The sequence below is a fragment of the Drosophila elegans genome, unplaced genomic scaffold (assembly GCF_018152505.1).
Source record: "Drosophila elegans isolate 14027-0461.03 unplaced genomic scaffold, ASM1815250v1 contig_271, whole genome shotgun sequence".
NCBI classification, from domain to species: domain Eukaryota; kingdom Metazoa; phylum Arthropoda; class Insecta; order Diptera; family Drosophilidae; genus Drosophila; species Drosophila elegans.
In genome coordinates this window covers 960,001-975,753 of record NW_024545647.1, presented here as the reverse complement: position 1 = coordinate 975,753, position 15,753 = coordinate 960,001, and the positions used below count along the sequence as shown (strand labels likewise).

Sequence of the window (15,753 nt, the reverse complement as noted above, 5' to 3'; positions counted from 1 at the left end):
GGACGACTATATCATATAGCTCCCATAGAAACAATCAGAACATTAAAAAAAATATAATTAAAAAATTTTTTAACTTCTCTATTTTTGATTTTTTTTTTAATTTCTTGTGGACATACATAGTTATAATTTGATAGTTTAGACTCACGCTTTTAATTATATTTAAATCGGAAAGCGATATTATGTAGCTGCCATAGGAAGGATCGAGTAATTGAGGGTATATAAACTTGTCTAAACTAGCTTCTTTTCTTGTATAAATTTTAATCTTTTAAAAAATAAAATTTTAAATTTTATATGAAAAAAAAATTTTAAAAAAAACATTTTTTTTCATATAACTCCTAAAAAGCGTAAAATTTAAAAATATATATATTAATAACCGTATTATTAAACCATATTTTTAAGTTTATGGCAACCAGCACTTCGGGGTCGGTTTTTATTTTTAATTTTTTTTTATATTTTATTTGGAATCTTTTATTTTGTAGCGCTTTAAAACATATAGATTTCACAGTTTAAAGACCCTTTCTATATTTCTCGCCTATAGTAAAATCAGTCATGCCTTTTCCTGCTGTTCCACATGTTCCGACGCCAACTCTACCGCTTACATTATCCGGAGAGGCAAATATACTTTTCGCTTTCAGTCCAGTTTTTTTCTGATTTTTAGTGGAAAAATTAAGCCATTTATTTTTGTCTGATTCTCGTTCCTCTTCCAAATCTTTAAAACGCTGTTGTTTTTTTTGCTTTCGTTTTTTTAAATATTCTTTTTGATTGGGCCTGTGACGCCTGTAAGAAAAATGTGTTACTAACTTTAACTGATATTGTTTTTAAATGAATACTTGTTTGAAGGAAACACTTCGTTGCGTGTAGTTCGTTCTCTTAGCTCGTGGACATGTGTAGTGGATCGATTTTGATAGGCATCAAAAATTACTTTGACTTCCCCTTTACTTGTTATGTCTTCAATAGTTGCGTCGTAGTACTGACGATCCTCCTTCCATTTAGCTTGACACTTGTCTCCAATCCTCCAAGTTTTGGCAGCAGAGACTAATTTTTCGGCCTCTAAAAGTGCAGCTTCAATGTCATCAAAATAGTTGGATGACGCTTTTTTAGTTGAAGACGGTTCCACATATGAAGATTTATGCTTTTCTTCTAATTGGGTTTGTATCAGATCTCGAGTAAGGGTAATAACTTCTTGAAGGTCACTTCTGAGTTTTAATAGTTCATCATTTTCTGGATCTGTTTGAAGAGCCGCTTCGACCTATAAATTAGAAAAGAAGAAATGTTTTTAATATAATATTTTGTACAGATCAGATTATACAAACACTTTTCTGTAAAATTATAAAGTAATGTAAATAGAGAATTGTAATAAAAACAAAAAACCAAAACAACAACGTGTAAGACCCAAAACCTTTTTTTTTTAAATGAGGAAAACTTGGCAACAAGAACAAGACAACTTCGGATCTTGTCAATCAGTAACAACGCCTTCTTCTCTATATGAAGGAATTCAATGAGCCGTGTAGAGTCCAAGACCCGTTTCTCGACCCATACAACCTTACCAACAATCTGGACACCCCCCGGTACAACGACCCTATCTTATGCAGCGGCAGAGCACGACACTAACAGTTTAAAATCGAACTCAGTTTTTCATACTATTCAGTGACGTTTAGAAACAAACATGCGCTGCATATCAAATCCCAAATCTCTAGCTTTTATTATTTCCGAGATCTCGACGTTCATACGGACAGAAACGACTATATCGACTGGACTATTAAATCTGATCAAGAGTATATATACTAAGAGTGTCGTGTTCGAAAACGCTTCCTTCTACTTGTTACATACTTTTCAACGAATACTTTTACTCTACGATTAACGGGTATACAAATTAAGTTACAGATCCAACTGACACCTGCCCTGTAAAAAGGGAGGACCATTCTGTCAAAAAATATAAAAACCACTCTGCCAGCTATAAAGGCTGCCCTATCTAGAGTTAAAAACTTGTTTAAGACAACAAAAAATTGCTGCTCGAAACCCAGTCACCCGACAAAACTTTCTGTGCATACCATCAACCACGACCCCGAGAAATTTTATGTTCAGGCGATAAGTTACAACAACGGGTCATACGACTCTTCACCAAAACACTGCAGGAATAATGCAGCAACAGACATCAAAACTGGATCCAGAAATTACTGTTCATTTGCTAAGTGGATTACAATCAAACACAGTGGTACCAATACAGCAAACGCTGCCAAAGCCGACGCAGACTCAAAATCTGCTCTTGGAGCTCTTAATAAAACAAAAAAATCTGATTAGATGTTTCTCTAAAAATATCTTTCTGGCGTTTCACAGCACACACAAGTAAAGCTACAAAATATACAAGGGAAAATATAGTGCAATTATTCAACATACAATTTGCAATATTAACTAATTCCAATAGGACCTTAATGACCTTTTTTATTGTCATCCTTGGCAGGATAAAATCCTAGCATGGAACCATTTTTTTTTATAAGCCGTAGCTTATTGGCTGCCTTAGGTTTAACTTAAAGCCCGTCGTTCCAAAATAGTATTTTTGAGAAACCAAAGACTCTCTAGAACCACCAGCACATAAATGTTTCTGTCAGAAACGAAAACTTCAAGTGAAGTACATTTTGTGCTGGGTTTCCGAAAGGACCTTGTTATTTATATCATGGTTATTTAAGAACTGTAGAAGCACAAACTTCTACTGGGAAACGCCATTTTCTTTCCAAAGGCTTACTTTTAGGGGAGCCCTTTACAATGTCTTTTGTTTAATCAGTAATTTTTTTAAGTTTTTGGTTCGTGTCAGCTCTTGGAGTTTACTTTGAATCCATTGGATAATGTTTATAAGCGTAGCTACAGTGTCTTCTGCATGGATGGTCAGGACATAATTAACTACTATTATTTCAAAAGTAAACAAACCCAGATCATCTGTTCGTTTTATTCACATGTCGGAGTAGCATTAACTGAATGCTAATGCGCCAGTGGAATTTTTTTCTTTTTTGTCAATAATTTATTTTACACGCCCCACAAGGATAGTCCTTGTTTTCGTGTATGCTTAGGAGTGTTCAAAGATCCCAAATATTCGGGTATTAAGTGCAGGACAGGTAAAAGCTTGTCAGCACACTTGTGTTGTTATAAGAAACGCCTTTGTCTATCACAGTTAATAACCCACGGGTCCGCTGGGTGTAGCAAGGCGTCTAGCCAGACGGTTCGTGTAATCCTGCAAGCGATCTCTTTATCGATTTGAAATGTTACAAATTGTCTCCTTAACCGTCGGCACTCCCGTGTCCTGAAACAACACACGATTTTCGATTTCACAATGGTGCCATTTTACCCCCAGTATCCTCCTGAGCGCCTTTGATATTCACGTTTGTACCCATTTAAGAGATGAACCCCAGGCTGTGACCGAGCAAGTTATTTATTATCTAGCTGAGCCACACACGCGGTCAATTTGTCCTTTAAAACAACAAGGTAGAGGTTAAGCGAACGACCAGGGCGGAGAGCAAATTTGGGGTGCTGCGTGTTGTCGACGTTCAGTGCAATGTTCCACCGAGAAACCCAACACTCGAATTAATTTAAGAATGTCTGGACACGTCGGGAGGCAGACGATGAGGTACTACCAACTGCAAGAAATGCAGTGTCATCTGCATAGGTGACCAGGAGTGTACCGCGTGCAACTGGGTTTTGAAGATCCGCCGCTTCAAGGACGCTTCTCTACGGGACCCCAGCACGAATTGGGCGTAGTCCAGAACGACGTCCACGGTTATCGACAGGAAACTGCATTTTTTAAAAGAATGACATGATTAACTTCCATAATCCCTTAGGCAAAAGTGGCATTAGTTTGTAAAAGAGACTTTCGTGACAAACCCTGTGAAAGGCCTGTCGAACAACACGAAAGACAACTGAGCAGTATTTGCGATCTTCCAGAGCACCCAGTACATGATTTACTACTCTGTGCAATTGCTCAACAGCACAATGGCGACTACGAAAGCCAAACTGGTGGTCTGGAAGTGCTTCAAACGCTGTTATAGCTAAGCGCCTAGCAAGCATGATCCGCTCAAAAATCTTGGAAAAAGTGGATAGGAGACTAAACAGCCGATAGTAAACTAGGAAGCACGGTTCTTTTCCTTTTTTGGTACCATTGTGACTAGAACATGTTTTTAGGGGCTGGAAAATGGCCAAGGTCTAGGGTGGCATTAAAGAGTTGGCAGAGCTGCGTAATGACTGAGCTAGGCAGAGCATTTGCTACCCTTCTGTCAATCGCGTCCAGGCCAGGTGCCTTAAAGGAAACTAGTCATCTAATATGATCACGAACCTCACCCTCGTCTTCTGGACGCACATCAACAGGAGGGCCAAAAGAGAGTCCTAATCTAGAGATCGTTGTTTGGACTTATTGGCTTGATGCAAAGTCACATGGAGTGAAGTGGTTTTCCAAATCATCTGCAAAAACTTCAGCAGTCTCGGAATCACTGTGAGCCCAAGTGCCATCGTTACGTTTAAGTGAGAATCTCTGAAGCGGCTGTCTTTTTAGGTTGTGGGCATTCCCACAGCGCAAAACCCGTGATGGCACCGATATTCAGATTTGGCTAAACGGAGGACTTTTTAAGTTCTGACACAGCAGCCTTCCACCTTGCAATGCCGATGGTATGCCTTGTCCACATCCAGACGCGCGGAGTGCATGACCTTTTCTGGCCAAGGTAGCAGTTTCTGGCTTCAAAGCAGACTAAGATGGTGGAGGAATAGGAACACTTCTAGCAGAAGGGGCAGATATTCATGAGCTGACCAAGAATGATGATGTCCAGGACAGTAGACAGCACCGAACGAAACTCTGCCGAACCCAGTGTCCAATTTTATGGCAACTGCTTGCAAATGAGTCTCTGATATTGTGGCGCTCAGGTTATAGTCGAGGGGGGACTTAACAATAACGGCAGCTCAGTATACAGCATATCCATACATACGGAAAAAAGAACGGCTGGTAAAATGTGTCTCCGAAATAAGTAGAAGATGCTCAACCTCCAGAGATTTGCCAACTTAGCCGTTGGCGTTCCAAATTCCGTAATTAGTCATCGTAAAGCGTCGACCCCAGCGGGATGGCGTGCTTGAACATCACGCTCTGTAGTATTTGCAACGTCGTCGTCATCATCGACATCATTTGATCAAACAGTTTGTCAATTGCAGCCGCTTTAGCCATCGCAGCATTCTCTTGATGCTTTCTTAACTTATCAATTAATTCCATAAACCTGTTCTGTGCAGGTTGTTGAGTAGTTCCAACGTTTGGCTGGCTTAGCGGGGGCAATACATTTTGGCGCGAATCACGCACTGGCAAGGGCTGACTTGAGGATACCGAAGGTCGCGAGGTAAACCAAGCACTATGAGCCGGGTGCAAAGCAAATTGAAAGACACGCTTTTAAATCGGGCAGCGATCCACAGAGGTATTGGGCCTACGTTTCCCTCCGCCTCTAAAAAGGCAGGACAACGACGGGAGGAAGCACTATGGTTAGAGCCACAGTTAACGCATTTAAACCCAGCTACTAATTCATAAAAAGTTTCACTCCAAAAGTCATTTATAATGCAGGTACAACTAATGTAGTTGCAGACGCCCTATCAAGGATTCAGATCAACAACTTAACTAACAGTAACGAATCGGTCTCAGACTTCGGTCTTACTTACAAAACTAAAAGAACAAAAATTGTAAAATTTTGCAATGAAATCAAATATAACAGACAAATATAACAGACAATTGGAAAAGCCCCAATCCCAAATAAAGAAGGGGAAAATTTACACATTGATATATTTTACGCGATAAGTCTTGCTTTCATAACTTGTATTGACGCTTACTCTAAATTTTTAGTAGTAAAAGAAATCCAAAATAAATTAAAAAAGCAAAGCAAAAATAATAGTGACCGATAATGAACCGAGCTTTACCTCGGCCCAATTTAAATCTTTTGCACAAAGGTGCGGCTTAACTTTACATTACGCACAGTACCTCAAACGGACAAGTTGAAAGGGCACATTCTACATTAACAGAGTTAGCTCGATACATTAAAGAATTTCATTTAACCGACTATTCCGAAATAGTAATAAGATCCGCTCAACAATATAATCAGAGCATTCATTCTACAACGAACCAAAAACCTTTTGATGTACTGTATAATAAAATAGAGCACGATTACATTCCTCAAATTTTAAAACATACACAAGAGAAAATGTTAGAAACACATAACAAAAACAGAAAAGAACCCGAGCTAGCAGCTATACATTGGGCTACAAAATATTTAAGACCCTATATTGTAGAAATTATTTAGTCAGAACTGAACCAAACCATTAACTAACCATTACAAGAAAGGAAACAAACTTCGGCAACCATAAGTTCATATACCCTTGCAGCTATTGCAAAAATTATATATTCTTGAAAACATTAAAATTATGATAGACTTGCGTATATGATTAAAAACATTGAAGCTATGATGATTTCCAGCTCAATTATTCGGTAGTTCCTATGGCATCTATATGATATCGTTTTCCGATTTTAATAAAATTAAAAGCGTTATTCTGAACTGTCAAATAATAAAACGTTCAAAAAGAATTTAAAAAAAAATTACAAAATTGAAAAGTTAAATTTTTTTTAATTTTTTTTTTTAATGTTTTTGTTGTTCTCATGGGAGCTTTATGTTATGTCGTCCGATTTTTATGAAATTTAAACCGTAATTCGGAAATATTTAACCATTACTATATGTCAAAGAAATACAAAAAAAAAAATAAAAACAGCAAAATCTAAATTTTTTATATTTATTTTTTCGTCCGATTCGACTCGTTCCGACTTATATACTACCCGCAATAGAAAGACAGCTTTTGGGAAAGTTTGACGCAGATTGCTTTAAAACTGAGACGGGAATGGCTAGATCGACTCTCCTAGTGATGCTAATCAAGAATATATACACTTTATAGGGTCGGAAATGTCTGCTTCAGTGCGTTGCAAACTTCTGACTGAAATTATAATTCCTTCTGCAAAGGTATCAAATACAGCAAAGTTATAATTTTGTTCTATGGATCTTATGCTATGGTTGTCCAATCCGGCCGTTCCGACTTATGTACATACCTTTGTACTATCTGCAAATGGAAGACAACTTTTGTGAAAGTTTCATCCAGATGGCTCTAAAACTAAGAGACTAGTTTGCATACAAACGGACGGACATGGCTAGATCGACTTTCCTATACATGCTATGCTGATATAGAATATATATATATGTATACATACACTTTATAGGGTCGGAGATGTCTCCTTCACAGCGTTTTAAACTTCTGACTGAAATAATAATATCCTCTGCCAGGGTATAAAAATGAGTAAAGTTCTATTTTTTTTCATTTATTTTACCGATAGTTCCCATGGAAGATATACCAATGTATGCTATAGTTGACCGACCCGGCTCGTTCCGACTTCTATATTTCCTGCAATATAAAGACAACTTTTGCGAAAGGTTCATGCATGTATGTACATAGCTTCATAACTGAGAAACTAGTTTGCGTACAAACGGACGGACAAAAAGACGGCCATGCCTAGATCGACTCTCCTCTAGAATAAGAGCAGTGTTTAAAATGGTAGTAGTTTTTTAGCGTTAAATTCGACTTGTTGTTTTGCTGAACTCTTAGATCTGACGAAGATAGGGATAAAGCGATGAACACAATTCATGTTATGATTGCAGTTTTATATTATACATATATCTACAAAAACAAGATAACAATATAACACACCTGTTGCAATTGCAATTTGTAGTTTTGCAGATCGTCCGCCATGAAGTACGTTATGTTTATATTATTTTGGAAACTTATTAACACATGACAAGAATGCGTACCAATACATTATAAACTAAAACACTTATTTGAAATGTTCGATAATGAACACTTTTGGATACAAAAGCTGAAACACTAAGAAATACAATATTCCCACAGAGCCATCCAATCCATTTGCTGGACGGTCCGTAATTACATAGTTGGATAGTTGTTATTTTCAGATGGTAGAATTAACGTTTCTTACCGCATGTTTCTAGACCAGGATTGCGCACGCTCCTCTTTTGTTGTTGCATTTCTCATTGATATAGGAGGAGCAAAGTCATATAAATGTGTAGCTTTCAAAATAGCTAATTGCAATTACAAGAATAATTTTGCGTGCCCTCCTCAATTTTCTTTATTCGCTGCCTTTGTAATCGATCAGAACAAAAACAATCACGTACGTCCTCTTTCCACACAGTCCATCCGTTGGAAACATCTATCTATATATCTTCCACCTTCCGATTTTGGCTGATCTGACAATTTGTCATTTCAAAATGGACCACTAATGCGTTTTTATGCGTTTTATGTCCAGTAGGGAATGTATAACAATCTAAACTACTTAGGCGTGGACATAGCCGACTTGTAATGCAGAACATATAGAATCTGCATAACTAACAATGGGAAACCAAAGCGAGGGCCGAATCGCCTTTGGTTCCGATAACAATTTAGCATGCAATTCAAATAAAATATACAATGAGTTGTAACGCATAATATTCCCTAAGACAATGCGCACTAAGACTTTGATATTTTTCAACGGTTGACACAGACCTAAAAAGTTGTTTTCAAGGTTTCAACGTCAAAAACGGTAACTTTTTTTCAGTTCAGAGCAGCTAACACTGCCTTTGCTAGAATTCTCTCCCAAAATTATGCATCACCAATTTAATGAGAAAAAAAAATTTTTTTATGTCATTATTTACTTGTTATTGTTGAAAACTCCTATTAATTTAGGCAAAACTTAAAGAAGAACTAAAAAAAAAAATAAAAACAGCGAAGTTTAAATTTTTTATATTTATTTTTTAGTCCGATTCGACTCGTTCCGACTTATATACTACCCGCAATAGAGAGACAGCTTTTGGGAAAGTTTCACGCAGATTGCTTTAAAACTGAGACTAGTTTCCGTAGATCGGACGGACGCACAGACGGGAATGGCTAGATCGACTCTTCTAGTGATGCTGATCAAGAATATATACACTTTATAGGGTCGGAAATGTCTGCTTCACTGCGTTGCAAACTTCTGACTGAAATTATAATACCCTCTGCAAGGGTATTAAAAAAAATGAAAAGCATTTGTAGCATACATTTTTATACCCTTGCAGAGGGTATTATAATTTCAGTCAGAAGTTTGCAACGCATTGAAGGAGACATTTTCGACCCTATAAAGTATATATGTATATTCTTGATCAGCATCACTAGCAAAGTCGATCTAGCCATCTCCGTCTGTCCGTCCGTCTGTCAGCCCGTCTGTCCGTCCGTTTCTACGCAAACTAGTCTCTCAGTTTAAAAGTTATCTGCATGAAACTTTCCCAAAAGTTGTCTTTCTATTGCAGGTAGTATATAAGTCGGAACGAGCCGGATCGGACGACTATAGCATATAGTTCCCACGGGAACAATCGGAAAAAATTAAAAAAAAAATTATAATTTAGCTGTTTTTTAATTTTTTTCTTAATTCTTCGACATATAGTATTGGTTATTTATTTCAGAATTACGGTTTAAAAAATTCAAAATCGGACGACTATATCACATAGCTCCCATAGAAATAACAAGAATATATAAAACAACTATCTAATAATTGAGCTGCAAAACATCATAGCTTCAATGTTTTTAAACGTATACGCAAGTAAATCATAATTTTAATATTTTCAAAAATGTTAAATTCTTGCAATAGCTGCAAGGGTATATGAACTTCGGCTTGCCGAAGTTTACTTTCTTTCTTGTTTTTTTAGTTCTTCGACATTAAGCAATGGTTAAATATTACAGAATTATGCTTTAATTTTTTTTTTACATTAGGCGTGCCGGATAGCCTTGAAAATTCTTGTTTTGCCTGTTAAGGGGAGTCCACTGTCTGGGGGAAGGATCCACCTCATCAGCACAAGCCGCCATTATATGCGGCTTCTAGGTGAGCAACTAATAGCCTGTTTCCATTGCCGCATTAAAACGCATTTAGCCAAATGCGCATTTATTTACACAGGGAATCCCATAAGGCTAAATGCCGCATTTAAAATAAATGCGATTTTTAAATGCGATTAAAAACCATTCGCCCCGAAAGTTTTTAAAAAAATACTGGAAAATACCGATGTTTAACGATATTTTGTTCGTGCCACCACTACAACAGCTGTTTTCTATAAGCAAGGTTGGCGCAATTTTTGATGTCTTTTGAATATAAAATCTATTTTGTAAAAGAATGACTGAAACCTAGAGCGCACGCTGCAAATTCTGCTCGCAGTACCACAATGCTTTATTGCTGGATCTCTGGCATAAAATTACTTCCACATTTACGGGGATCCTTGCCTTTTTTAGAAACTGAGGTAGCCTCCATTGCAAACCCGTCATAACAACGCAATCAGCTTCTCTTCTTTGTCGTTCAAGTTGGCAAATGTCTCGGTCGCAATATGGATGTCCTGCTGAGCATTACAGAGTTTAGTAAACTCACTCATGTTCAATAATTTTAATTATTTTCTTTTGGATTTGCCAAAATTCAAAAGTATACAAGCCCAGATCAGCTGTTAGTGCCACTCACATGTCGGAGTAGCATTTACTAAATGCTAATGCGCCAATGGAATCAGGCACATTTAAAAAGTCCACTAATGCGGCAATGGAATCAGGCTATAAGACTAAGGTATTTAATTGTGGCAGTGTCCACTCGTCCAGAACGAGTCGATAAATGTTAAGCCTGTTGAGTGAGAAGGTTACATGTTAAGACTTGGCAGGATGAACATCGATATTCCATAAGGAAGTTCAAGTTTATTTAGTAAGTCCTGCACCATTTCTGCCGCCTCTCGTCGGGAAGTACTCGTCGCCAGAAACGCAGTGTCATCGGCAAACGTAGCTGTGAGAGGTGAAAAAAGATTCGATGTGAAAATGGTGCAAAGAACAGAGCTGTGCGTGTGCTCCTTGAGGAGCTCCAGCCAGTATAGGTCGTGTTGCAGATTTTTATCCACAAACATCTACCAGAAACGTTCTGCCGACATGAAATAAACGGACAAGATTGAATTATGTCAAAGGAAAAATTGGCTTGGCTTAAAGGTAAGCCGCAGTGCCAAACAAGTCCTGAAATACTCCGCAGCAATGCTTTCAGAGCATGATTAACTACACAAGGCCAAATTGGTTATCAGGCCGGGGGGAGGCACCATTTTTCGGGATCATAACAACATTAGTGTGTTTCCACTACTTTGGATAATATGAAAGAATAATCATAGCACTGAAGATGGGCATGAGAAAGAAAATAGCAGGCACCGGAAGCGCTTTAGGCACATATAATTCCGTAATTATTTTACTTGAAGAACTAAATTACTTAAAACGTAAACAACCTTTTTAGCGATTTATAATACGTATCCGTAGCTTTAGTCGCTTAGATGTTGCGGACTTGAGAAATCTAGCTGTTTTATCCGTTTTTCTGCTAAGCTTGCGGGTTTTCCAAAATGTGGTTGAACAAAAGTTTTTTAAGCTCGAACTCCTCAATACAGTGAACTCGGTCCAACTTCATACAACCTTGCCACAAAAGTCATACTTTTGCAACCACTCCAACTCCAATATTAAAGAAAACAAGAAAGAAAGCTAACTTCGTCAAGCCGATGTTCATATACCCTTGCAGCTATCGCATGAATTTAATACTTTTGAAAACATTTAAATTATGATTTACTTGAATATATGCTGAAAAACATTGAAACTATGATGATTTGCAGCTCAATTATTAGATAGTTGTTTCATATATTTTTATTATTTCTATGGGAGCTATATGATATAGACGTCCGATTTTGATAAAATTTAAACCATATTTCTGAAATAATTAAAAATTGCTATATCTCGAAGAAATAAACAAAAAATTAAAAAACAGAAAAGTTATAATTTTTTTTCATTTATTTATTCCGATTGTTCCTATGGGAGCTATATGCTATAGTCGTCCGATTTTAATGAAATTTAAACCGTAAATCGGAAATATTTTACCATTACTATATGTCTAAGAACTAAACAAAAAATTAAAAAACAGCAAAGTTATAATTTTTTTTCATTTATTTTTCCGATTGTTCCTATGGGAGCTATATGCTATAGTCGTCCGTTCCGACTTATATACTACCTGCAATAGAAAGACAACTTTTGGGAAAGTTTCATGCAGATAGCTTTAAAACTGAGAGACTAGTTTGCGTAGAAACGGACGGACAGACGGACATGGCAAGATCGACTCGCCTAGTGATGCTGATCAAGAATATATATACTTTATAGGGTCGGAGATGTTTCCTTCACTGCGTTGCAAACTTCTGACTAAAATTATAATATCCTCTGCAAGGGTATAAAAATGTTTGCACTTTCACGTCCATTTCGCCTCAACCAATTGCCTGTCCAAAAACAGTTTAGAAGGTTTAGTAACGAAGAAATTTATTTATGTCTGCTTTTAATGAACATGAACTTGTAGCCATTGCTTTGAGTGCCCCCTTGACTGTTTGCACATTACATTTCGCTTTCGGGTTGTTCCTATGGGACCTATATGCTCTAGTCGTCCGATCCGTTTCGATCCGACTTATATACTACCTGCAATAGAAAGACAACTTTTTGGAAAGTTTCACGCAAATAGCTTTAAAACTGAGAGACTGGTTTGCGTAGAAACGGACGGACAGATGGACAGACTGACAGACGGACATGGCTAGATCGACTCTAGTGATGCTGATCAAGAATATATGTAGGGTATTACAAATTAGATATTATTTATTTATTCCGGGAAAGTTTACAAGAGTTTATTTAATTAAAACTGAATAAATTAAGTTTCACGTCTTTCGCACTCTATGGAGACCATGACCTTCCTTCGACAAATCTTCGCAACCGACTGACTTATTGCGCAATTTCTTGATATGGGCCTTTAGGGAAGAGAGTGATGGGGATAGATCAACCTGATAAAAAGGGATGGAATGCGGCTGCGAATCTGGCTGATGATATCAATTGCATTTATTGTGAAATTAAAAACAGTGTGTCCCCATACCAACTACGAAAAGAGGGCAACTAAATCTACTAAGTATCCCTCTCCCACAATCGGCCATCCTGCATCTTCATTCGCCCCTGAATGAACCCCATTTTTTCATATATTCTGCGGCTGCTGTAGTATGTTTTGGTCCCTCCTGGTTGCCTTCTTTCTGTACCTCATAACGTCCGTGATTAAGTTTTTGGGTAATTTTGTACGGGTCAAAAAATGTAGGGCGAAGTTTCATACCAGTGCCGTACTGTGTCCTCTTGATTGCTACTAATTCCCCTATAGCATAATCAGTTTCAACCTTTCTTTTCTCATTAAAGTTCTTTTTGTTCTCTTGCTGCGCTTTTTATATGTTTTCCTGAGCTTTTTCACGTATCTCTTCGCGCTCGTCATTTAACTCTTTTATACCTAAGTCTTCAAATAGTTTTCTCAAATCATCGTCTTTTTTCCGCATATCGAGTCCAGTCCAAATTTTAAAAGGACTATACTTGGTAGTTCGAGGTGGACTGCTGTTTATTATCTGTTGAACTCTGTCTACGTGGCGATACCAATTGGCAGGATTTTCTTGGCACATCTTGCTCAACATGGGTATGAAAATTTTTTGGATTCTTTCCACTTGACCGTTACCTCTAGGTATGCCGGTGGTGATGTGAAGTAGTTGAATTCCTTCGCGGCTGCAGTACTCTTTAAACAGTCCAGAAGTGAATGCAGTTTCCTTGTCAGTAACAATTCGGCGAGGGTTGCCGAAGACTGCTGCTTGCCTTTCAAGCTTTTCCAAAACTTCTTCTGATCCCGTCGATTTTGTTTGATAAAGCCAAACAAATTTGGAAAATCCATCAACGATCGCCTAAATATGATTATATTTCTTCTTTGTATCAGTTGAAGCTCCAACGTGGTCGATATGATACGTTCCAAGAGGTTCTTGAGCCTTGTCAATAGGATTGAGCAATCCTTCTTTTTTTCCTCGCTTGGATTCAATGATCAGACATTCGACGCATCCTATGACTACTCTTTCGACTTTTGGCTGGATTCCAGGGATATAATAACTCTTTTCTAAAATATCACGAGTCTTTTTGATACCGAAGTGTCCCTCCTTATGTGCAATGCTTATGATTTCCTCTTCCATTGAGTCAGGAACAACCAGTAATTCGTTTACTGTGTCTTTGTAAAGAATATTATTCTTTAAAAAGAAGTCTTCATATACGTCATCGCTGCTCAATACGGATTTAACAGCTCTAATCCTGTTGTCGTTGTTTTGTGCCTTTAACAATCGTGAGTTTGTGGAGTCTGTGATTAAAAAACATGACAATTGGCTTAATGCATCCACGTGCCTTTTTTTGGTTCCAGCTCTGTGCTCCACTTTGAACTCAAATTCTTGCAATGACATGGCCCATCTCCACTTTTTCAGCGCGTTTACAATCACTAAAACCTCAAGCTCGTAGGAACTGTAGTTTTCCTCAGAAGCATTCGTCTTTCGACTCATGAATTCTATTGGGTGAAACTGTTGATCCTCTGAGTCCTTTTGCATTAAAACGCCGCCAAAGCCATACTTGCTTGCATCTGTATGCACTTCGGTTTCTGCTAGCGGATCGAACAGTTTGAGTACTGGTGCTGAAACTAGCAGTTGCATCAGAGAGTTGAAGAAAACTAAGCCTTCCTCAGTCAACGTTAAATTCCTGTCGTTTTTTCTACTATTTTTCTCTCGCAGCAAGTCGCTCAATGGTTTTGCTGCTATGGCATAATCCTTTATAAATCGGCGCATGTAAGACGTCACACCCAAGGAACGCTGCAAAGCTTGTCTGCTTTGAGAAATTGGAAAATTGACGACCGCTTTTATTTCTCGTTAGTTGGTGCTATGGTTCCGTTCTCAATAGTGTAACCTAGAAAATTGATCTTGCTCTTCAAAATTTGCGCTTTTTCCCATTTTATGCGTAATCCAGCTTTTGAAGCTACTTTCAAAACTTTTTCCAACGCCAGCAGACCCTCGTTTTCGTCCTTACTTGGCACGATTGTGTCGTCCATTAATACTACTATAGGTTGACTTTGTATGAGCTCCCTCAATGTAGCTGTTAGGTATCGGCAGAATACAGCAGGAGAGTTTGAGATACCAAACGGTACTGCCCGTTATGCGTCACGAACGCTGTAAACTTCCTGGATTGTTCGTCAATCGGTACATGAAAGAATCCGTTCATCAGGTCGAGAGTAGTAAATATTTTTGATCCTTGCAACCTGTCGAGAACGTCGTCAATTAAACTCATCGGAAAATTGTCTTTCTTGATTTTTTGATTTAGTCGTCGGTAATCACAGCAAAATTTTCTGGATCCGTCTTTTTTTGCAACTAGTACAACTGGGCACAATAATTCCTTCTGCCGGCCATTCCTGCACTTGCTTCTCAATAAAGCACTTGTTCTCATACGATGTGCGTCTTGGGCGCTGATAAACTGGATTGTCGTCTTCCAAAAAAATGTTCATGCTCACAGGAGAATCAATTGATTTTACCGGCTTATACCCTGTAACGAGCTGCTCTACCTTTACTTTTTGACTCTTATCCAGGTGAGACAAGTCAACTTTGTCTAAAACAGAAGTTTCCTCGACGATCTCAGTTTCACACATACCTTAAAATGTAGTTGCGAACTCTCTCTCTTTCAATATAAATTTGACTCCATTTGAGGTGAACATAAGGTCGACGGATTGCAGAACATCGTTTCCTACAATCGCAGCATACTCCAGTTCATGCT

General features: G+C 37.9%; 1 protein-coding gene across 1 annotated transcript; it reads right to left on the bottom strand.

The window, feature by feature from the left end:
- Positions 1 to 391: 391 nt before the first annotated feature.
- LOC108135401 (survival of motor neuron-related-splicing factor 30) lies at positions 392 to 7,883 on the bottom strand. Its single transcript, XM_017256099.2, has 3 exons — positions 7,759 to 7,883; positions 831 to 1,249; positions 392 to 777 (listed from the first exon to the last, which is right to left on the bottom strand). The coding sequence occupies exons 1-3, from the start codon at positions 7,798 to 7,800 to the stop codon at positions 507 to 509; spliced, it is 732 nt and encodes a 243-aa protein (XP_017111588.1). The 5' UTR covers positions 7,801 to 7,883; the 3' UTR covers positions 392 to 506.
- Positions 7,884 to 15,753: the final 7,870 nt, after the last annotated feature.